Source organism: Poecilia latipinna, unplaced genomic scaffold, assembly GCF_001443285.1.
Source record: "Poecilia latipinna isolate Pla-1442-1.1 unplaced genomic scaffold, P_latipinna-1.0 Scaffold1416, whole genome shotgun sequence".
Taxonomy (NCBI): domain Eukaryota; kingdom Metazoa; phylum Chordata; class Actinopteri; order Cyprinodontiformes; family Poeciliidae; genus Poecilia; species Poecilia latipinna.
The window spans coordinates 48973-71685 of NW_015114032.1; the positions used below are offsets into that span (position 1 = coordinate 48973).

The following is a 22713-nucleotide window of genomic DNA, read 5'->3' on the forward strand; positions in this document are numbered from 1 at the left end:
GTTGATTTAAAGTGACAGAAAAGCCATGTTTCACACTGCTCTCCAATGCATCACCTCTCTTCTTCCCTCTGAGAAATTATAACATTAATGATGGGAAGGCCGTAAAACCATAATCTGAATGCTTGTCTTACACATTCTTATATTCCTTAATGAGAAATATTCCAACATCAGCCTGAGCTGCTGTCATTTTTACAAAAGCTAGGAGATCTTAAATCCACAGCAGAATTTTCAATTTCTGCATCAGTGGTTGATACAGGTATTTTCCATGACTTCAGCTGTTTGTGCTTTTCTGTGCTGGTAATCAGTTTAGCAGAACACTGAGCTTAGTTCTTACACTATGTCTTCATCATCCATCCGGCCAAAGTAGGGGTGGCTGGAGACAGAAATGGCTGTAATAGAAAGAAACAGGGTATTTTTTTTGTTGTAAAAAAAAAAAAAAAAAAAATACCACATGCAAGCTGTTTTTTCAGCACAGAATCAAATGAGCAATGATATTCTCTTAGCCTGGGACACAGTCAATTGCAAAATACACAACAAGATGATTTGATTTGCTGGCGCACACAGAGGGGGAATTGAATTTACTTTGTCATTTTCCTGTGGAATTCTAGATGCTCACTGACACAAACAACTCTTCCTCATGTCTTTGCTTACATTTCCTGAGACGGGAAGAGCATGTGTCCACCTGAAGCACATTAGCCTCAGAACAGAATGGAGGATCAGTGCACTCCTTAAAAGCACCAAGAGTGCAAAGACGAGACATTTATGACTAATCCAAATTCATATTCATATCATGTTTGTATTTATCTTTAGCTGCTGTAACCATTTTTCTTTAAATCTTGCAGAATATGCTCCCATATCTATGTATGTGTACTTAGCCCTAACCATGAAGAAAGGGGGTTTATTTTGACAATATCCAGTCTTGTCACACTTCTAAGCTTGGTATGGTGTATGTACATTGGGATGAAATTTATAACGTTTCCAGGGTGTGTTACTTTTGCCTCGACATTTTCGTCTCAATTTGTCTAGGTCGCCACTTTAAGCATTTGGCAAGCATTAGGTTATGTAATTTCTTTTAATCATATTACATAGCACTGAAGCATATGCGTGATGATTATGTGATGAAAATATGAACAAAGGAAGTATTTTTTTGTAAAACATCAAGTTTTGCCACATCCACCAAGTATGTGCACACAATCTACATTGCGCTGTCGCAAAAGGATAGAATAATTTACATTTGTCTTCATATCGTTGACTCTTCCAGCATTTGGCATGCTGATTTGGGTGAGCCTTCACCTGTGCAAAGAGTGTCTGCATAGATGAAGTTGTGTTGTTATTAGGTAATTGCTTTGACATTTGTGATGTATTTACATAACTATTGTAACGGTGTCATCTATGTGTGACACATATGGTTTTTAAAGACATCTGAAACAAATCTGACATTCTGTGTTATCAGTAGAACGCAGTGTGTGTGACTTGGATTCAGATGAAAAGGAGGGTGATGTTGGAGTTTGCTTTTTGCCAAGTTAACCCTTGTGCGAGCGAGGACTGAGGCAAATGATACAAGTTTTACGGGTGTGGGGTCGGGTTGGACCCCATTTGTAAACACAAGGGTTAACTGTGAAATATCATCACTTCAAATTTTGTTCCCTTCTAAATAGACCATGTTTTCTACGATTCAAGTTTGCAGTAGGCGTTTTATTATTCTTAGTGGTACACAATGCTACATTTCAGCTCATAACTTTGAGTTATTAAACAGCTGATAAAATGTACATTTTCTCAAGCGGTTGCTGCACAAAGTCTGCCAATACAAACTGCAACACCAGTGAGTCTGATTAAAATCTACAGTCTTGACAGTAGAGACTGATGATCTAAAGTGTTACAGCACATCTGCAATAGTGGGTGGATATGGTCAGAAATCCTGCGAGGGGGGTGGGGGGGATGAAAAAAACCGTTTGATGCAGACATCTAAAGGCTCCCAGCCCACTGCTTACATTGTGGTGCACAATGTGAGAGTGAGAGCATCAGTTTTGACAGATAAACTGGTCACCTTGAAAATTAATCTCACTGGATCCGCACCCTTGCCAGCCTCCCCCTTTAACGGTAACATTTAAACGCTTACACGTTTTCCTGGAGCAGTTCTATCATCTGCTGGGGAATTAAAATGCATGCGTCTGTTCTTCTGTTCATGCGCCGTATATGTTTATCTGTGCAGATTTTATTATTCATATGTGCATGCATGTGTGTTTGTGTCCTGCTCGAAGGCAGATGGTTGGGGTGCTTCTCAGGGCTGCAACGAAACAAAAAAACGTGGGCCAGCCTTGTCTCTCTTTAGCATAGTTCCCCAGTGAGTGACACTAATTAGTATGCACCACGCATCACGCTGTTAGTGTAAGGATACACAGCACCCCCTGGCTTTAATCTAGCAAAAATGAACCATGAGTAAACAAGCAGTTTGCAGCTGTCTTTATTTAGAACACAAAATGTGCAGGCTGCACCTGGTAATGCTGATATGCTAATATTGCTGATATGTATTTTTTATTTTTGCTATCCTGTTTTTGTTTTCTAATCAAATCTTTATATTGTGCATTCACAAGGACAAATTGTTTGCCTGAAGTTATATCAGAGATTAACAGTGGAAAAACTGAGGATATAACTTCTCAAAAATATCTCAAATTGACATTAAGCTTCAACAAATAGTAATCCTATTACATAATTATTTCTGGTATTACCTGAAGACCCTGAAACAATTTCTTAAATCCAGTTTACCGTATTTCTGTGGATCTTTGCCTGCTGGAATATTGGAACGCAGGATCAAGTTGTTGAGGCTGTTTAAGTACGCTGGCATCGTGTGGTGGCCCTCTGGGTTGAACCAGACCTATGGTCACAAAGGCAAGCATTAAAAACAACCACCCACTTCACAGTGGTAAAATTCAGAAAATGTAAATTAGCTCGATGAAAGAACACCTTAAAGATGCGCAGCGCTTCAGATATTATTGTGGGAAAGCCTTTGCTGCACAAGTGTCGCAGTTAAGCATATTTATGACAACAGTGATGATTTAACAGTCCGGCTCCATCTGAGAGCATCAATCTTGCAGAGTGTAATTAAGATGTTATATATTAGCTTCTAAAAACTCATCAGCACAGCAATTAAAATTATAAGACGACGCTCTGTGGGCAAGTGGGAAAACAAAGTTACCTTTGACAGTGTGCGGTTTTTGGGAACGGCCTTAAGGTCCATTCGCAAGTCAGGTGGGAGCGGCATGCCAAAAGCAAAGCCGCCATACCTGAAAAATCAGAGTGGACACATCGATCAAAACAAGCCGCTCTGGTTCCTCGTGAGAAATGAAATGTGACATGCACTCTGTTTTTCAGTGGATTCTTCTCTCGCTCTCGCAGCAAATATCCAACACTGAGGTAAAAAGCATTTGAGGAAAAACCTCAAAGTGCGAACATGAAGAGTCATCCGAGGCATACAGGAGGCTAGTTTATCTCAAGCTGAGCAACGAGAAGAAAGCTTTGAGGAATTATCAAACAAGTTTTTACATTTCTGCACTGCTCCCTCCTCTCTATAGAAACGCAATTTCTGAGAGACACATTTAACTAGAAAGACTCAAAGTGCTGCCACACTGTTTCTCATCTATCACGATGTATCATGGTGCATTTTACATGGGTATAAATTTGATGAAAGGAAGCGTGTTTAGGGAATATTAAGTCTTGTCACATCTATGCAGTGGCGATTTCTCATATGCGCAACCGCCCAGGGCGGCATCTTTTGGGAGAGGCATGAGCAAGTCAATATCAAGTAATCAATAAACTACATATATTTGTTTTTAGTGAATATAGAGAACTGCCTGTAGGATGTAATATTCCTTAGTTCTGATTACAAAAATTAGTAAAAATGCTCTCATTAGTGGATATTACAATTCATTAATATTCATTTTCGGGTTTGAGTTGAGGTTAAAATGCTACACACAGCTAAGACATGAGGTTCTGTCTGATTAGCTGTAAGCCCTAAACTGTAATGTGGATTTATTCACTTTTCTACAAACTGCAAAATATGAGATGCGTTTATCAAAGCTACAAAAAAAAAAAGAATACTACAGCTGATAACTTCACCGTATGTAATTTCAGCAGCAGAGTTTATATGTATTTCAATGGAATCAAAGGCAGTTGGAAAATAGTATGATGGGTTGATTAACAGGAAAGAAAGGTTCAGAATAAAATTCAAAATAGCATCTTCTAAAAAACAGTATTTGCAAAATCACTAAAATACAGATAAAATGATAAAATTGAGGAGAAAACAACATAATAAAATTATGCAAAACATGTCAGAGTTATATTTTGACTTGCTAAATCAAAATACAATCAAATAATATTTTGCAACTCATTAATCACAGATGAGTAAAGATTTTACTGCACCACTATTACACAGAGGGAAATTATCCTCCATTCACCTGTTCCTGATGAAGTCATTGGCTGTAGCCACCAGGTAGTTCTCCACGTTGACGCCAGTCAGATTGTAGACAATCTGAGACGAGGGGATCTCTTTGAAGGGGGGCTGACGGTTGTCCTTTTCGCAAATCTGTCATATACAGAAGACAAATGGTTCACAATTGCCCTTTTTTTTTTTTTTACAATGATGGAGAACGTGGCCATCAGAGGAGACAAGTGAGAACACAAAAACTCACTCACTCGCACACATACTGTTCTCCCTGACCCAGACTCACCTGTTCCTGTTTGGTGCATTCACACACATTAAATGGTTTGGAGACATTCCCACTGGAGCGCCAGCTGTTTGTGCTCTTTGTGCAGATCCTTTAAGAGGAAAAATAACAAAAAGAAAAAAAAACAAAAAAACATTTGCAGTGAGACAAAGCAGCTCGACATGCGTTTGTGAACATACCAACATTCTGAATCTTGAAAAACGAAAGAAAATAAATCAGATCAGAAAGAGTTGATCCTGTATGTTTGCCATACCAACAATGTGCATGGTTAAACTGAGAGAAGAGTGAAAGCCACAGTGACTCATGAAGTAGCTATGAGTTTGGGTGGTTTCAGTGGAACTAGAAGTTAAATATATTCTCTGATCACAGTTTTCCAAGCTGTTTAATGTGTTGTGATATTGCGTGAAATGTGTTTGTGTGGGTTATTGCTCGACTCCCACACAGTTTACTTTCCACCAAGTGGTTTAAGGGACACTATGTGCAAATAAAACAACAGACTGCTGAAATACATGCACAGTAACTGCCAATAATGATAGTTAAAGTACTTTTTTTAGATTTACCTCTGCAAACACAATGTTTAGCAATAATAAATGTTATTTTTCCATAGCACAAAGTTGTGAGCAAACATGCAAACTGTTTTATGCTTTTGCTATCCTTTTTTATGTTTCCTTTTAATGATTTTTTGTGGGGGGGTTGGAAAGGCGGGGGGTTTAAAATTCCCCATGGTTCTGCTTCATGAGTGCCAACATTGATTTGAGGGCCTGCAAGGGGAAAATCTCCCCTATAAACACGAGGTGTTTATGGAATACAGATGATGCTGTCACATCGCAGAGACCTGCTGCAGGCTCTCAGCCTCGTTCCTCGAGCTGAGCAGCAAGGAAATGAAGAGGAGAGACATGAGAGAGAGACCAGAGAGAATGAAAAATAAAAGACTGGAGAGAGGCTGTCCAGTAAAATAAAATAAAGAGAGAACCAGGAGGCACGGGAAGAATAGCAATCGCTGGAAAGGGAAGAGGCAGTTAGTAAAATGAGTGTATTTTTTAGCAAATGGGAACAGCTGGAAGCGTAATTACGTACTGGTTATCAGAGTCGTCGAGGCAGGCGTTATCGATCCCAGGGAATGACATCATGGTGTCCACCAGATGGCTGGATTGAGGATTCTGGTTGCTGTAGAGTCAGAAAACACTCAGCTTAGACTTAAAGGTACCATGAATTTTTCAAGCAAAATGATGCAACCTAAAACAAAAAAAAAGGTCAGTCTGAGGGGCTTTACTGAGATTTTTTTTTTTTTTTTTTAGCAAGGTTGCATAAAACCAATATATTAATCCTGGAACTGACATGTCGACACAATTAGTTATATTTATTGAAAAACACAAGCACGTGAAAGGCAGAGATGAAAGGAAAGCATGAAACAACCGACCTGCCACTTTAGATTTAGCTGGTTTTGTTTGAGTCACCCCCTTCTCTTTATTTAAACTCAGGATAGATAAACAATGAGATAATTACTATTGTTGATACAAACCCCCCCCCCCAAAAAAAAACCCCCCAGAAAACTAGATGCCTGAAAATAATGATAAAATCTACAAACAGGGAAGCCTCACGTGCATCTAATCTGCCTTTGTGCCCCCACCCATAGCATTCATGCTAAATATAATGAAGTGTCACGTTTGTTGGCCTAATTTGTGTGTCAAGTTAAAGAGGTTTAGGAGGAGTATCCGCTCCATCTTTGATATGGATTCACACTTCAGCGTTTTCTCCCCTGCTTCATGTCCCCTTGATCAAACAACAGAAAATGTTGAGGATGAAGCCATCTCACGATCTACTGACACTCTTCATCTCTCTCCCTTTGATCAAGCATCGCGGCTCTCTGCATCTCGATGACCTTGAATCTTTGCATTCTTTGCCAGCACCTTGTACTTAAAGTCCATCTGCCCTTCAACAAACTACCACTTTAAATTGATTGTACAAGAGCTACATGCAAATTGTGTGGAAAGAAGTGATTAAATCACACATTTGTGGAATATCCTGCTATTTCTATTTCAAATGCTCCGAGATTGTTTCCCGTGAAATCAGAGCGGCGTTGCTTCTTTGGGGTTATTTCCTATACTCAACAACAAAAAAAGTCCTGACTGAAACTGTGCTGATAAGGACTTTAAATTCCCCTGACCAAAAAAAAAAAAAAAGAAAGCATGTGATCAAATCACATGCTTTTAGTTTCCAGCTGAGAGGAGTGATTGCACAAGCGCTGCCATTTGTCTGGAGTCCTGATTAGCCTGATTTACTTCTTTGATTTCCATTTCTGGTGTGGTCTGTAATTTCTCTGCCAAAGGGATCTGACCTGAAGAACGAGTAGCTCGGCCCGACGTTGTAGAGAGCAGGGCTCAGCTCCAGCTCAGGATAGTGCTGCACATCGCTCTTGATGGAGCCCAGGCCCATAGCGACTGTCACAAAGAGAACAGGAAGCAGGAGCTGGGCGAGCAGGCTCTTCCAGTCTCTCCGGCTGTGATGGAACCTCTTGATCAGCATGGCTGTCAGCTGCTGCCAGGCCAGGGCCAGGCCAGATAGAGTGGATGAACTGGTAAGGTCTGGAAAACATCAACAAGGTGTTTTTTTTTTAATGTACAATGATAATAGAGGATAAAACTGTTCCAGAATATATTACCCCTTTGAGGAAATGCTGTTGTTTGTACAGTTATTGGCATTCCAGGTCAAAGACCAACAAAGATTTGTGCATAATTATTAACGTTATGCAATATAAATATGTGAACCCAGGAGGGGAATCTGCCTTTACCCCTTTTTACTTTGATACTCCCAAAGAACTGCAACTAATTGCCTTCACAAGTCACCTCATCAATGAATCCCCCTGTGTGCAACTTAATCTCAGTATAAATGTAACTTTTCATGTAGGACAACTATCAAATGTGTTCTCAAAAGAATGTTAAAAAGAAAGTAATTGTTAGGAAAGCAATAAATAGTAGAAACAGAAACGATAAGGAGCGAGGTCTTCTGGTCTGTTGAGACTAAAGATTGTGATTTACCAAGTATGGTGGAAGACTACAAAATGCACATCACCCTTAAAACCAACAATCCCTGAAGAGGGGAGTGCTTTAGATGAAGCCATATTAACATGTAACAATGGCCCAGGCAAATTCCAGATATCAAATCTAAAGAAAATGTATCATCATAAATACACTTTTTGGGTAGTTTTTCATGCGTTTAACAGTTTTTAAATGCTGGAAACTGCTCTAAAATACTGTGAAATCTGTGGTTGTAGCATGGCAAAAATGTAAGCAGCTTATGGGAAGAGAGATACTTCTGAAAAGCGCTGTAGGGGATTAGTGGAAAACCAAAACACAACAGATGAAGAACAGGAAGAGAAAAGAAGCAACAGTTGAAGCGAGCAACGAAAACAGCATTTCAACTCACTGATCTTGTCACCAGCGATGCACCTGCTTTCGCAGGAGTCTGATGGGAAGCTGTCGATAGATGCAGTGTCAGAAATCGTCTCAGAGATAGACAGAGGTCCGTCCTGGCCGTCTGGGCTTCCGCTGGTCAACTGGAGAAACATCTGCACGTGTCCAAGTAAAAAGGCTGCATTCAGTCATGGTTCAGCCGCCGTTTTCATTTTTCATATGTGGTTGTGTAAAAAGCTCACCTCCTCCAGCGTGGTGTCAGACACGCCGTAGCCCCCAAGCTGAAGATCGTCCAAGTTGGCATCCAGCGCAGTCAGGAGGGAGCGATACGATGAGGCGTTGGATGAAGTGAAGGGAGGCAGAGAGTAGACCACATCACCCCTCTGGGCTTCTTTAAGCCGTGCTTCAGGAAGATGAGCTTGGATGAAGGCCTTGAGGTCAGCACTGTCAATTCGCTCAGCTTCTGGGCTTTGGATCTGTGAGACAAACAGCAGAAGTTTTTTTTCCTATCTGGTAACATAATCCTGTATACTGAGACAATGATTTGGAGTTTTAACATTTGGAGAAGAGTTTATACATTTATTCTTCAAAAAAACAAAGGTCTGCAAAGCAAACAACTTAGCACTAAGAGAGAGAGAGAAAAAAAACTTCTAAAAAAAAACAGAAATAAGCTAAATTCTAAGTACCGGTTGTACAAAATACAATATAAATGTCAGACTAAGAATGTGGGAGGGTTTAAGAGAGAGTCACCAGGTTCTTGCCTTTGGTCTGAACTTTGGGCAATCTGGTGTTTGAAGTAGGTAAGGTTTGCCATATTGTTCAGTTTACAGCTGTTCAAGTCGTAATTTAAAAAGCATTACCTTTAAGTTCAGTGTTCTTCATAAAAAGCTAATGCTACGTTTGAACTCGTTCGCGCACAACACAAGTTAAAAATGTAACTCCCGCGAGTGCCGTCAGTCACAAAAAACAGCTAAAGGTGTATGCATGTGCGCACACAGTATGTTGCAAAACTCAAAGCTAATTTTAAGGAGTTTATAGCTTCAGTCAGCTTTGAAATGTCGGTGGTGCCCATCTCTCAATGAGAATGTCAAAACCTAGAATTAATTTCCACATGGGCGGTCAAGTTTCTCCATAATAGCGGATTGTGAAATGTTTCAATTTATGCCGGCCAAGAGCTATCCTTGACTGCTATGATAAACGAGAGATATTCAGGTTCTCCCAGCGCTTTGGGGATAAAGGTTGTGCCCTACCATCTCTCAACTCTGTGTTATGCAAATATTATGACATTGACAACAAGCAGCTCTGGCGTAACATGAAATATTTGACTTACTAGATGGAATAAATTCTGAGCACAAATTCATGTTGAAGGAAAAAAATAACAGCAGTAAGAGAGTGTTCACTGGTTTAATATCAGTTTTCATTGCTTTTGCTCCGACATGCCTGCATGCCTGTGAGGATGATTACCTTTTTGGTGAGGGTGAGCTTGTAGCCTTGACCCAGCTTGTCTTTCAAGTAGAAGGGTGAGCCGCAGCATTTCAATCCACCTCTCTCCAAGAAGGCGATCCGGTCGCTCAACACTTCAGCCTCGTCCAAGTGGTGGGTGGACATAATAATGGTCCGGTCTGAAAGGACGCACGTATATGAGAAAAAGCTGCATTGTTGACTCGGGGATTATTGAACCAATAAATACAGATCAAACAGAGTTATTACAAAGGAAACGAAACAAGAAATATCATCGTACAAACTGTCATAAAAAAGCAGTTTTATGAGTGTTTGTTTCTGAAATTGACTAGGAACTCTCACTGCAATAACTTCTGAAACAGACCTTAAAGCTAATTTTTTATCTTTCGATTCCAGTCAAGGCTTTATGAGCATGAATATATTGTTAAGTCAGAGATTTTAGCAATGGATTTGAATGTTCTTTTTATGTTGGTATAATTTTATAACTTCTGTGCACTTCAAAAACTAATTTAGAACGCAAGTTTGAATTTATTGTTGGATTTCTACAAATGGTCAAATTGGTAAATGTACTCCATAAATATTGGGTGTGCAGTTCTGACTTGAGATTGTGGAACTCTTTCTGGCACAAATATAATATAATAAAAAAAAGAGTTGTACAAGTTCACTTAAATGTTTAATTTAAATTTTATGCAACAGACCAGGTTTTTAAGAGTCCTCTACAAACATTCAATAGATTTGAGGTCAGAGCTTTAAAAGGGCTACTAATTAAAAAAGGCTACTGTAAAAAGCCCCCAAATTAATATGCCGTTGATGCTGATGATCTGTGTTGTATAAACTTATGACCAGAACTATATTTAGCACATTAGTATTCTTTTGTTTCTGCAGCAGTTACCTTAGCACTGAAAGAATGCAGAACATTTACAGATGAATTAAGTGGCATCTCATTTTTTAATACAACCGAAGGAATCCCTAGTTGCCGCTTTCAATCTGACTTCATAAACAAAAGCAGCTGTCCCATGAACAATAAAACAAGTTTTTTTTATTTTATAAACCTTTGGACTAACTCACATCTGGAGGAAATTGAGGCTTCAACAGCAGACATGGAAAACAACACCATGCAATTATATAAAAAAAGCTAAGAGTCAAATACAGAACAAAACCAAAACAAATAATAAGAAACATAAAAAAAAAATGAAACAATGAATTGTAATCCTGCCAAGCGATGATGTCAGGGAATTACACCCCTTAAAAAGCAATCATCTGATAAATAATCTGAACAGCAAAACGAATAAGCAGGCAATGTAACTCATTGAGAAGTAGTCTGCATGACTGCTGCAAAAGGTAGCGGTAACGATCAAGTCTCTCTGGAAACAAAAGCCAAAGACTAAATTGTTTTATTAAATCCCAGGCAGCGACATTTCCGCCATAGTTGTCCATGTTGTTGACATATTTTCAGGGGAGTGACTCTTCTGAGACCATGGTGGTTGAAATGTCACGATGTGGAGCACATCGGCCGCCTCTGGCTCAGTGCAAGTTGCTGTTAGTTGACCTGTGATATTTTTTTTTGTCAAATCAAAGCAACTTCTGGGTCACCTTTGCCTGAGAGCCTAAGCTGCACTATAAATGACCAGCAAAGTATGGATCACAACAAAATCGGGCTTCAGCTATTTTCTGGAAGTTTGGCTGTTTGATCAGAATGTTATGAAATCAATTTAGAACTTAAATGACATAGCAGAAAAAAAAAAAAAAAAAAAAAAAGATTTAAACCAGCTATTTTAAGACAGCTTCATCAGCAGCGTTCTTTCACAGCTTTGCCAGGAATGCTGAGTGACTGTGGATAAATTCATTGTGACAGGCCTTACCGCTTCCCTGCATCATGGAGTTTGTAGTTTTAACACAGCATAATAACTACCTCATACTGAAAATGCAGTACAACGATAACCAAATATCAGTAGCTAGAGTTACAAATCACAGAATAAATGGATGACACCAGTGCAGAGTTCTTATATTTAAAAAAAAAATAAATAAATAAAAAATGAAGCAGCACTGGAAATATAAAATTACAAATTCAAATCATAGCCAAATCTATTTTAAGACCCAATTCTTAAGCCTTGTGAAGGCCGAAGATTATTAGATTTAGGAATCAGATTGAAATTCTTGTAACAAGCTGTGGGTGTTTCATGCAAAAGAACTTAACTGCAGCTGTAACATTGGTACATGGTAATAATAGCCACAGTATTGACTGATATAAAGTGCATTTTGTCTACTGTCGGTATTTAAGTGAGACTCACTCTTCTTATGCTGAATAACAATGTCCCAGATGCTGCGCCTGGAGCAGGGATCCACTCCCGTTGTGGGCTCATCCAGAACCACCAAGCGGGAGCCCCCAATGAAGGCGATGGAGATGGAGAGCTTACGCTTCATGCCACCTGACAAGGTGTCAACCCGCTTGTGTCTGTGAGCGTACAAGTCCGTCTCCTCCAGGATCCTAGAAGACGAGTCAATGGAAAACGTTTAATCTCGAGCTCGTGTGGACATTTTTTTCCTCCCGCGTTCGGGCTGAGTGTCGGCTCGTTAAGTTCCATTAATTAGCCATCAGAGGTTTGCATTGCAAGAGACGTGGAGCGATTTTGCCTTAAGGTACAAGCTTAATACCGCTCCTCTTGTAAAATCGAAACCCTCCAGAAAGAGTCTCATGATGCAATATAGCTTGAGATGAAGCAGAATAAAAAATGAATTCTGCCCTAAACTGATTTAAGAAGTTGCAAAAAGGACTAAAATAGATAGAAATATTACACGTTCTTGTAAAAATACATTCCTGCAACTTCTTCCCAGTGCTCGGCCCTGCGTCTGTGGGAGAAAAAGACACTTTGCAAATAATGAAAATCTGAAGTAAGAACTTATTTCAATGATTCGAGTTAGAACTACCGCTTTGCAGAAGCTTTGACATTCTTATAAATCACAGTAGTTATTGCTCTAAAATCTGTTCAAGTAAAGAAAATCACTACATTAATTTAATACTTTCATATTTTATCCCACCAGTTTATTGAGCTAATATTTCTCCTAAGATTCTCATAATGCTCACACTTTCTGATTTCAAACTTGAAGAGGAAGAAAGACTCTACGCAAAAGACACTCTTCAACATCCTCTGGGGGGAAAAAAAAAAAAAAAAAAAAAATGAAAAACCAAATTTAACTGGTACATAATCTTTGAGTCTTCTGGATGCATTATATATAGCAGTCTCCCTCTCTGACAGATTTGCCACTCACGTGCGGATTTGCTCTCGCAGTTCTCTTTGTGACCACTGTGGGGCCTTGATCTGGCCGTACAGCAGCAGGTGCTCCTTGACAGTCATGTGGTCGAAGAGGACGTCATATTGCATGCAGACTCCAAGCTCTTGGCGGACTTTTTCTATGTTTGTCTGCATGTCCCTGCCATACACCTCGATGGAGCCAGATGTTGGGGGGTACAGACCAGTCAGGAGGGACCTGCAAGCAACACGGGTTAGGACAGAGCTTGAAAATAAAGTCAAAAAGATACAAAAGGCGAAGAAAACCGCTTTTATTCCACTTTTTGATCCACATGTTTCTCTTGAACAAGTTCTTATTACTAGTTTTTATGGATTAAAAAAAAAATATCATTGTATTTCCTCAATGTTATTTAATCTGGTAATGCCACAGAACTCATTACATGTCCCCCTGGATGAGCGCATCAGCAAAATGAGTCGCATATTAAAATGTAAATGTAAGTGCTCAAGTTGATGAAGATCCGCCGGGCTAATTTCTACTGCTGTGCATTTGCTGTGCCAGATTTGGACAGAACAATCTGTCTGTCAGCACTGAGCCACTGAAATGATTAAAGGGATGCACACATCTAGTCTTAAAAGCAGCTGCATCGGTTATCACGAGTTGGGACTCGCAGATAAAGCCGATAAAACAACAAAAAGCAATAAGAACGGGTCCATACGTACATGGTGGTTGTCTTGCCAGCTCCGTTGTGACCGAGCAGTGAGGTGACATGACCCTCATGGAAGTTGACATTAAGGTTTTGAATAGCTGTTTTGTCGCCATACGTCTTGGTGAGGCCGTGGAGTGCAACTCCCACTGGGAGCTCAGAGAAATCCTCGCCGGCTTCGTAGGAGAGGCTGCTTTTGCCTGAGAGAAACATAAACATTGAGGCAAATTGCAAGTCAAACAGAATTGGAGCAGGAGCTAAATTAAAAATGACAACAAATTATAAATAAACGAGAGATGTAAGAGGAAGAAAGAGCATCCTTGTCATGTGTACCTTTGCCTTTGCCGTCTGCAAAGACAGGCTGGTTTTTCTGCATGATGTTGGAAAAGAGGAGTCCTTTGCCTGCACTTTTGTTTGTCTGAAAACTGCTGCACATGTCAGTCCAGAAGGAGAGCTTGAACGGGAAATACCATGGAGCTGGGATTCCATATTTTCCTGACGGGTTACAAAGAGAGAAGTAGATGTGTTTGAAGAAATGAAAACAGGCAAGGTCTTAAAAAAGACGCGTCTGCAGCCGCACACGAAAAAGAAGCTAGATTTATCATTTAACTCAAATGCTGCATTTATGATTCTGAGTTAGAAGTTAGGAAGTCTTAACAAAACAACCCAGACTCAGTTTGTTGTGTCAGAGAGGAGACTGAAAAGAGCCTCATTATTTATCAACAGAATGATGAAAAAAAACCACATCGTTCAGGAGATCAAACAGGAAATGGTGATGTCATAAAATTATACTGCATAGTAATATAGACGCAGAAAAGAGAATGAAAATATTACATTTTGTAAGGAGTTATATATATATGTATATATACAGTCATTTTGTTAAATTCAATTGTTTATAGAAGTCCTATTAGACATTATGGAGTTCTTGTTGTCTTAGCAAAGTAAAACTAAAAACCACGAGTCCTTTTAACCGATTTTGGAGGCTGGACACCTGCTCCAGGAAATCAAACCCGTGACATTGTTGCATTGAATAAAACTAGGATTGATTCGGTCTATATTTGTTCCAGCATTGGGTTAGGAAAATGATCAAAATGTTGATGGATTGTATTCCAGGAGTTTTTATAGTAGAGTAGATGTGGAAATATGATCAAGAACTGCATCAGAAAGTAGCAGCACAAACTAACAGCAACCAATAATTAGAGGCTTCACCTGGGAAAACTGTCCTGATGTAGGCCCCGATGAGGAAGTACAGAAGGGAGTCAATGAGCAAGAACCAGCACAGCCAACCAAACGTTGATGTGTCTCCAGCTATGGGCGAGGTGTAAGAGTTGCTCCACTGAATTCCTAGAGGAGGATAGAAAAGTGAATGCTTGATTCAGCTGGCTGAAATATCAGAAACATGCTGATGGTATTCAGGTATTCACACGCTCATACCTTCTCCCTGGGCCTCGTAGCGGGAAATGTATTGACTGGCATAGCAGAAGCAGGTCGGTGAAAACAAACTCTGTCAGAAAAGTGAAGAAATTTTTGACAGGAGATCAGAAGCAAAGAAATATATCCCTTTTTTAATTTTTGTTTTTTTAACAAATCTATGTAATGTGAAAATGTGGCTCTTTCAAAAATACAGTACAAAGATGTTTTTTCAAGGTAAATTGGTTTTAGATATTTGTAGTCAGGAAGTCTGACCTCTGATTAATACTCCTCAAACAGGAGGGGGGAAAATTAAAAAAAAAAAAAAAAAAAAAAAAGTAAGGTTGTGCCATGAAAATGAGTGCACAGGTTTTTAGAAAATTAAAATTAGAAAAGTCCTTCACCACACGCTACCTTTCAACATGCTGGAAAACAAAAAGATGAGATGTCGATTTTAATTTTTTTTAGTCGTTATATTTATACAGCAAAACATTTTGGAGTAAATAAACTAAATTATAGCTGTCTTTATCCCCAAAGAGCAATTTTTAAAAATAAAATAAAATTATTTGGTCTTAATTATTACACAATAACCATGCTAGTTTTACGCACATTATAAAAACAAAAAAACAAAACATAAAACCACTTCAGAGTATGCTCACCAGAGCGCTCTTCTGGGAAAGCGTCAGATTAGTCTCGACGGACATGACTATGATGAACGGGAAGAAGCAGAGGATGTAGATGAGGCTTCCGCTCAGACCAGCGATGTAGGTCTTGTCGAAGAAGGAGCTGATCAGGTAGCAGAAGGAAATGATGTTCAACCCGACGTCGCAGAGGTAGAGGAAGATGAGGAAGCCGTTGCTTTTGGGTAGGATGTTTCCAAACTTCAGCACCAGCGTGAGGACGATGATGGTCAGGATCAGGAAGCCGGCGCACTCCAGGAACCAGGCAAAGAAATGACTGAGCTGATTCACACCCATCATTTTCATGTACTGCAATTGGAAGGGAGATGTTGTGGTGAAGTACGTCTTTATGGAGAATGTGGCAAAAAAGATGTCTAAACTAAAAGGAGACTGGATAAATAAATGCCACACTTTATATTTTTCTTTATTTGTAAAACATTTTGAAAGCCTTCTATTTTGCAGTTGTGTGCTCTGTTCCCATATCAGATTAGAATAATAAAATGAACTGCATATTGTGGTTCCAACATGATAAAATGTTTAAAAAAAAAAAAAAAAAAAAAGTTATATAGGTATAAAATCTTGTGCAATCACTGCAGTAAATAGCAATCGGTCTTATTGCCTATTTACAATAAATCAAATAAATCATAAATTATTAAAAGTAAGCAGGCTACAACACAATGCCGTCAGTTTTCAGGTAGAGAGAAACACGTTACCTCATGCAGCCTCAGCTCTCTCTCGTGTACAAGTTTTTTCACGAAGTCAGCCACGAACAACACCCATGGTATCATCAGCAAGAGAGGGAAGACAAAAGAGATGGCCTCCAGATACCTGAGAAATACAGAGACGCCAGCTGTCAGTCAGACTCTCTGCAAACCAAACATCCGGGCAGATGGAGGGGCCTATCCGTCCGTCAGTCAGTCACCGGCTTGACAGAGTGAGGAGAACATGGGCATGCTGACAACCGCATTGTCATTCTTGTCCTGCTATTGTTTACAAAAATAGATTAATCCGTATTGTATTTTTCTATTGTTTGACCACTCGAACTAACAGCCTGAAAATTTTGATTTCGGTGCATGCAGTGTGACATTTACTTATTTTTTATTTTTATTTTTTACAGATATTTTCTCAGAATGTGTACTGTTTAGGTGACAAATAAAAAAAAAAAAAGAAAAGAAAAAGGCAGGGCATAGTCTCTTATAGCTGGTCAAAAGGCGGCCAGCTGGGGAGAGAAGCTCCACTGGCTCTTCTCAGATGAGATATGAGCGCTGCTAAAAGCTGCACTCCAGGGCAAGTGCACACATAGACATTAAATTCAGCAATAATTTATTGAAAACCATGTTGCGTGGCAATGGACAAGTTAATGTCAAAACCATGTTGGGTATGTTTTACACAGAGAGAAAAATGCTGTTCTTTAAGGAGTTTTTTTTTTTTTTTTTCTTAGTTGCATGGGATATTCAGTATATGGAAGGTTTTCAAAAATGAATGCACAATTACAGCGAATGTCAATGTACATGGTTCAGAGCTAATTACACCGTGACAGGTTCCTGTGAATGACTACTTACTGTCATTCTCAAGTGGCAAATGAATAATGGAATAGCATACATTATTCCAGATCAATGCTTGTTCCCCCTCAGTGAGAGCGTGTATCCTTTCACGCCGCCTTGCACGCATTTATGCGTCGACTCCGTGCACATCCATTCGTACGCGTCCGCTAACGCGAGAAAACTCACTCGTCTCGCAGAAAGCAGGGATAGGGAAAGGCCTGCAGCTGCACGGCCGGCTCGGTGACTTTCTGCCCGGTCTGGGTTTCGATGATGGCCCGGTCGATGTTCTCCTGCAGGTAGACGAACCCTCGGTTGTAGCGCATCGTGTGGCTGGCAGAGATGTGGTTGTCCTTCACAAAGTACGGGTTCCGTGCCCGGTCCGTACGCATGACGTTGTCCATGTGCATTCGGATGGTGTAGCTGACTTTGGGAGGCAGTTCAGTCGAGGAGGAGGAAGAGGAGGATCTGGCCTCACGTTTCCTTGACGAGTCTTCGGTCTTAAAGATGACACCTAAAGAGCGTACAGCACATGCAGTATGTATTCACAAATCAACGGCTTGTTGCCTTTCATAAGCTACAGCTTATTTTTGCTAAGCCTCCTAATCTCAGCTCATTATTAACAGCCTTTAGAGAAAACAGCGAACCGACACAGATGCACATAGAGAAAGCTGTGAATTATCACATACTGTGACAAAATAGCATCTTGTGCAGTTGAAAGCCAAGCTGTAGCTCTCTGTTGTGTAGGATCTAATAAGCCATCTTGTGAAATTTTCCTATTTTCTCAGTTTAGCATAATAAACTGCATAAACTGTTTGTTTTTTCTTATGTCGCTATGGCGTTCTCCTTTTTATGTTGTCAGCATTTTGATTTGTCTGCTGAAATGTGCTACACAAATAAACTTGCCTGTGATTCTTTTATTTTTCCAGTGATCTTGATTAAATGAGATAGCTCACACTTAACCCAGTTGTCTGAAAACACAACGTTCACATCGGTCCAAACAGAACCAGACTTGCATGGCAGATGGATGACCTGATATTTACTCACTTGCATAGAGCTCACGGTTTTTGGCGAGCTCCTGGGCCACGGCGTTGAGCTCCTCAGCGGAGTCATAACCACGGTAACGGTCAAACTTGATGCAGGAGGAGACCTTCACCATAAGATTTGACAAACTGCTGATCTGATCAAGTATTTTCTTGTTCTTATGCAGCATCTCTGTGATGTTAGCTGTGAAAGAAAATACCTTTTAACAAGAAATAGTTAAACGTAACTGCTGCCTTGTGAGAAGAACAACACTCTTTGTTGTGGAAGTTGGTACTGTGAGAAGGACACTGAAAGACGGCTATTTTTTTATGCGTGATGAGAAGATCTCTAAATATTCTGGGCTAAATGCAACCATAAAATGTTGCATTTAGCCCATTTCAAAAGGTTTGCAGAAAATCTTTAGCGTATCATCAAATCAAAAGCTACAGGTTCCACTCTTTCAATTCAATTTCATTTGTCAAGGGTTACATGTGTTCACATCTAAAAGATGAGATATTTCTTCTGTAATGCATTTTGTCTCAATCCCATTTCACAAATTCAATTAACTGTTTTGGTCCATGTTACCAAAGTTAATTACATGACTAAGTAATTATGCATACCATAAATTTAGATGGATTAGATATCCAATGATGCCTGAATCTAATAAATCTTCTCAAACCACTTTCATCTGATTTGAGATGGGAAATGTGAACCAATGTAAAGAGTTATGAATGTATAAATTTGAGGAAAGAGTGAATTTTCATATTTTCCTGCTGCCTAAAATTCTTATAACAATGTGAAACAATACTATGCTCTGCTCTGTTAAATTGTAATGTTGACATATACCGCATTCCTTTATTATGACCCCAATTAGTTCAAAAACCTGAATATCAAAGGTAGACCCAGAAAAACCTTCTCAGAAACCGTAAATCCCCCGTTTTGCACCTAAATCCTAACAGCAATCGTGTTTTCTGGCGTCATGGATGTTTTATACAAGTAATAAGTAAGAGAAAAATCTAAGTTTTGAGCTGGTATCTGCAGCTTACAAAAGTAAGACCCACAAATGCACACTCACAGAAGCTGCTGAGCGTCTCCTTTATGCTGTCGACATTTATGTCTGTCTGCATCTCAATGAAATTCTTCACAAAGGAGCTGTTGAGGGAATTCTGCCAGAAAGGTAGAGAGAGGGAGAGAGAAAGAGAGAGGTGGAAACTATGAACATCATCAAGATTCAGCTGCAGAAACTCATCGAAGACCACGGCAAGCTTTATCTTCAGATTTTCAAACGACAGAGAGGCGGCTGGCATAATCAGATAAAAAAAAAAAAGCAGCCCTGAGATTTTATACCTGCAGCATTGGCAAAGTGGAGCTGAGTAATTCGGCTGACTTTATGATGTAATTTGAGGATTCGATCCAGTCCTCCGAGGATTTCTTCAGATTTGCAAACTCGTGCAAGGTGGCATTGGCCTGAGCAAAGTTAAGAGAAGGACATGAAAGAGTAAAACAATTGTGCATCAGCAGAAAGTCCAAACTTTGTGTGTTTATGCTAACTGTGAGTGAGTGTTGCATTCAACTGAAAACAAAACCAGACCTGCCAAAAGTTTTACCTCATACCAATAAGAGCATGTGCAAAGAAAAGACGGCACTATGACCAAAAGAACAGAAATACCAAAACGTTTGGAAGTCACCCCATGTTGATAGCTTGACCAACTGAGATTGTTCTGTCTTTACAGTCTAATGATAATGTATTATTTGTCTGTATAAATAAGTAGGCCCACAGTGTATTTGTAAAACCAAGAAGTTTGTATTTACCTTCTCCATTACAGCCCTTGTGGCAGGTGTGTCAGGTGTGAAGAGGATCTCGCCCATCAGCATTGGTTTGAGGAAGGCCCAGGCGATGGCTCCGCCTGTGGTACTGACCATGTCCAGATACATGTTCATGCAGAAGGGTGCTGCCCAAAAGGGACGAAAGAGAAGCGTTAGGTACAGAGCTGAATGGCAATTGGAAAACATGCAAATTAGATTTTAGATTTAGAATCTGACAATTTTCCCTCAAAATTTTTTAAGGGAAAACGGGAGCCTTAAAATGTGTTACAGTATATAGTTAAACTGGTGAAAATGAAATGTATCAAACTGAAAGATCTTCAAAAAGATATTTGATTGTAGATTTTTTTTCTCCTTTTTTTTTTATTATTCCAAAGTTTGAGTATTCACAATTCAGAGGACTTGTCCAGTTTTACCTCATCGCATGCGGTCATACTAAATAAATTTGAAACTATGTTCTAATGAGGATTGGTTGTCAGATTACCTTTTGAAAATAACAACCTCTAAATAGGTATTAAATATACTTTTCACTAAGCTCAAATTTGTATATTAAAATGTTTTTTTATTGGTCTAATGTAAAAATCTAATCTTAAGCGTCCTGTTTTGATTAGCTATAAGTGGAAATATCCTTGTAATTAACATAAACAGAGACATAAAAACATCATTGTGTATTTAACCTTTATCAATGAACTTGTCAGTAATATTTGAATAACATTAATACATGTTAAGAAAACCCTCAAGGTTAGATACTGTGGTATCTAAAGCAAGAATTTCCACTAACACATTTTTTAAAAATAAAAACGAAAAATGATTACATTAATAGTCTAAGTATTAAGCCCCAAATCTTGCAACTTACAGGAGTCTCGTGGGATCTTGAACCTCTCGATCATCTCCTCCCTGTTTTGGTTGTTGGTGAATGAGGGGCCAGATTCAGACAGTTCAGGCAATTTGGAGATTCCAAACAGAGCGATGATGCCGTTGCTGCACAGAGCCCGGGACAGGGTCACGAATGTGGCTTTGGTGGAGATGGTGCTTCTCTTTCCTTTTGTCATCTGGTTGGGAAAAAAATACAAATAAAATCACAGTTTATGGAAAATATTACTAAAACACAACCAGAAAGCTATTTTTATTATTTTTTCAGCCAGAACTATGCTTGCTAGTAATACACATTAAGTACATTCGTGTTCCTGAAACGAATTGCATTTCTTTCTTTTGGCTACTTTGACCACCTATGTTTATTTTAAAGAAAAGTGTTCCCTGCAGGTTTAATGAAAACGCACTTCGGCAAATTCGGTGCTGGAGTCCAAGTTAAGATCTTTGATGGACAGCAGGTAGCTTTCCAATTGCCTGACTGCGGGAAGAATCTTGTTCATCAAATCCGCTGCAACCGTTGCCACTTGGGCCATGACTTCAACCAGACCCTGGAGTTCCTCGGACAACACCATCTACAAGAAAGAGAGCAACATTCAGGTTTTCTTTACCAGTTTTTGATGAATTCAGCGAGACACATTTTTGTCTCTAAATGGAAAGAAAATTCTCGAGATATGGACCAAACGTTAATAGTGGAGGGGTAGATATTTTATCATTATTTAAGTATAAAGTTTTTGCTAAGAAAAATAATAAATGTAGCAATGTATCTAAAAAGAATATATGTCAAGGAGTAATTCATTAAGTTGAATTTTAATTGAAAATCCAACTTCAAGACCGTTGTGATTTAAATTCAAGAGCTACACAAATTGCAGACAATCCTTACATAACTTGATTAAATCTTTGATCTATGTTATTCTAACTTAAATAAAATGTGATGTTTAGCTAAATATATCTTGTCAACTTATAATTTTTGTCTTAGCATAACAACACACACGGGAAAAAAAAAATGTTGAAAGGAAATCACAAATAAAATCATTGATAAAAGAGATAATGAATAAATTCACGTGCAAATCTAAAATCTGTAAATGTCACTGAAGAGCTAGAAAGGAAGGTCTGGATGTGACATGGAAATTTTTGTATTTTATATTTACTCTCATGTCTTTCTTGACTTAAAAAAAGTAGATTAAAAAAGAAAACAACGGGGGGGGAAGAAAAATATGTATTCATGTTTCTGAAACAAGTCCTCTGTGACATCCTACGGCTGCTACAGAGTTCGGCTTTAGGTGCACTGTTTTGATGAGATGGGAGGGAAGATGCACGTCGACTTTGAGCCTTACTCTGTAAACGACCTTCTCCGTGTTTATATGTTCAGCCGTCAGCAGTGAGAACTTGTACCAGTCTTCAGCAGACATGGCGCAGAAAGTAGCCAGAATGTCCGCCTCTGTCGTGTTCACTGGTTCAGTGGGGTGACAATAATGCAGGCTTGCCAGCCAAGTCAGGATCTGTTCCAAAAGGTATCATGAGAGATATATAAATAAACCTTAATGCCAGAAACATGACTAAGTTGGTATGTTGTGTATATAAAATGGGTGTAAACATAAGAAAAGTGATTAGCTAACAATTTCATCATTGTACAAACTAAGTTACTAAGTTACTAGTTTGTAGTAATCAATTTGACTAGCAAAGACAGAATTGCATTATTATTGCATCATTATATAATTTATTTGTTCATCGTTTTGGACAAAAATAATTCAAATAAAAGCCACCACAGAGCAGCAATAAAATAATGCAATTCCAGCATGCAGGTCTTGG

General features: G+C 39.1%; 1 protein-coding gene across 1 annotated transcript in view; it reads right to left on the minus strand.

Annotated features, from left to right (window-relative positions):
* abca12 (ATP-binding cassette, sub-family A (ABC1), member 12) overlaps window positions 1-22713 on the minus strand; it is a 69878-nt gene that overhangs the window by 19441 nt on the left and 27724 nt on the right. Inside the window, exons 33-58 of the mRNA XM_015056903.1 lie at window positions 22239-22403; window positions 21312-21476; window positions 20888-21083; window positions 20020-20159; window positions 19555-19674; window positions 19283-19373; window positions 18232-18411; window positions 17374-17698; window positions 16357-16471; window positions 15623-15952; window positions 14988-15057; window positions 14763-14897; window positions 13887-14048; window positions 13570-13753; window positions 12869-13087; window positions 11890-12086; window positions 9602-9759; window positions 8380-8613; window positions 8151-8292; window positions 7063-7309; window positions 5802-5891; window positions 4728-4815; window positions 4455-4582; window positions 3197-3284; window positions 2767-2875; window positions 335-389 (exon numbers count right to left, since the gene is read on the minus strand). Coding sequence (XP_014912389.1) covers window positions 335-389; window positions 2767-2875; window positions 3197-3284; window positions 4455-4582; window positions 4728-4815; window positions 5802-5891; window positions 7063-7309; window positions 8151-8292; window positions 8380-8613; window positions 9602-9759; window positions 11890-12086; window positions 12869-13087; window positions 13570-13753; window positions 13887-14048; window positions 14763-14897; window positions 14988-15057; window positions 15623-15952; window positions 16357-16471; window positions 17374-17698; window positions 18232-18411; window positions 19283-19373; window positions 19555-19674; window positions 20020-20159; window positions 20888-21083; window positions 21312-21476; window positions 22239-22403 — 4133 coding nt within the window. The remainder of the gene's footprint in view (window positions 1-334; window positions 390-2766; window positions 2876-3196; window positions 3285-4454; window positions 4583-4727; window positions 4816-5801; window positions 5892-7062; window positions 7310-8150; window positions 8293-8379; window positions 8614-9601; window positions 9760-11889; window positions 12087-12868; window positions 13088-13569; window positions 13754-13886; window positions 14049-14762; window positions 14898-14987; window positions 15058-15622; window positions 15953-16356; window positions 16472-17373; window positions 17699-18231; window positions 18412-19282; window positions 19374-19554; window positions 19675-20019; window positions 20160-20887; window positions 21084-21311; window positions 21477-22238; window positions 22404-22713) is intronic.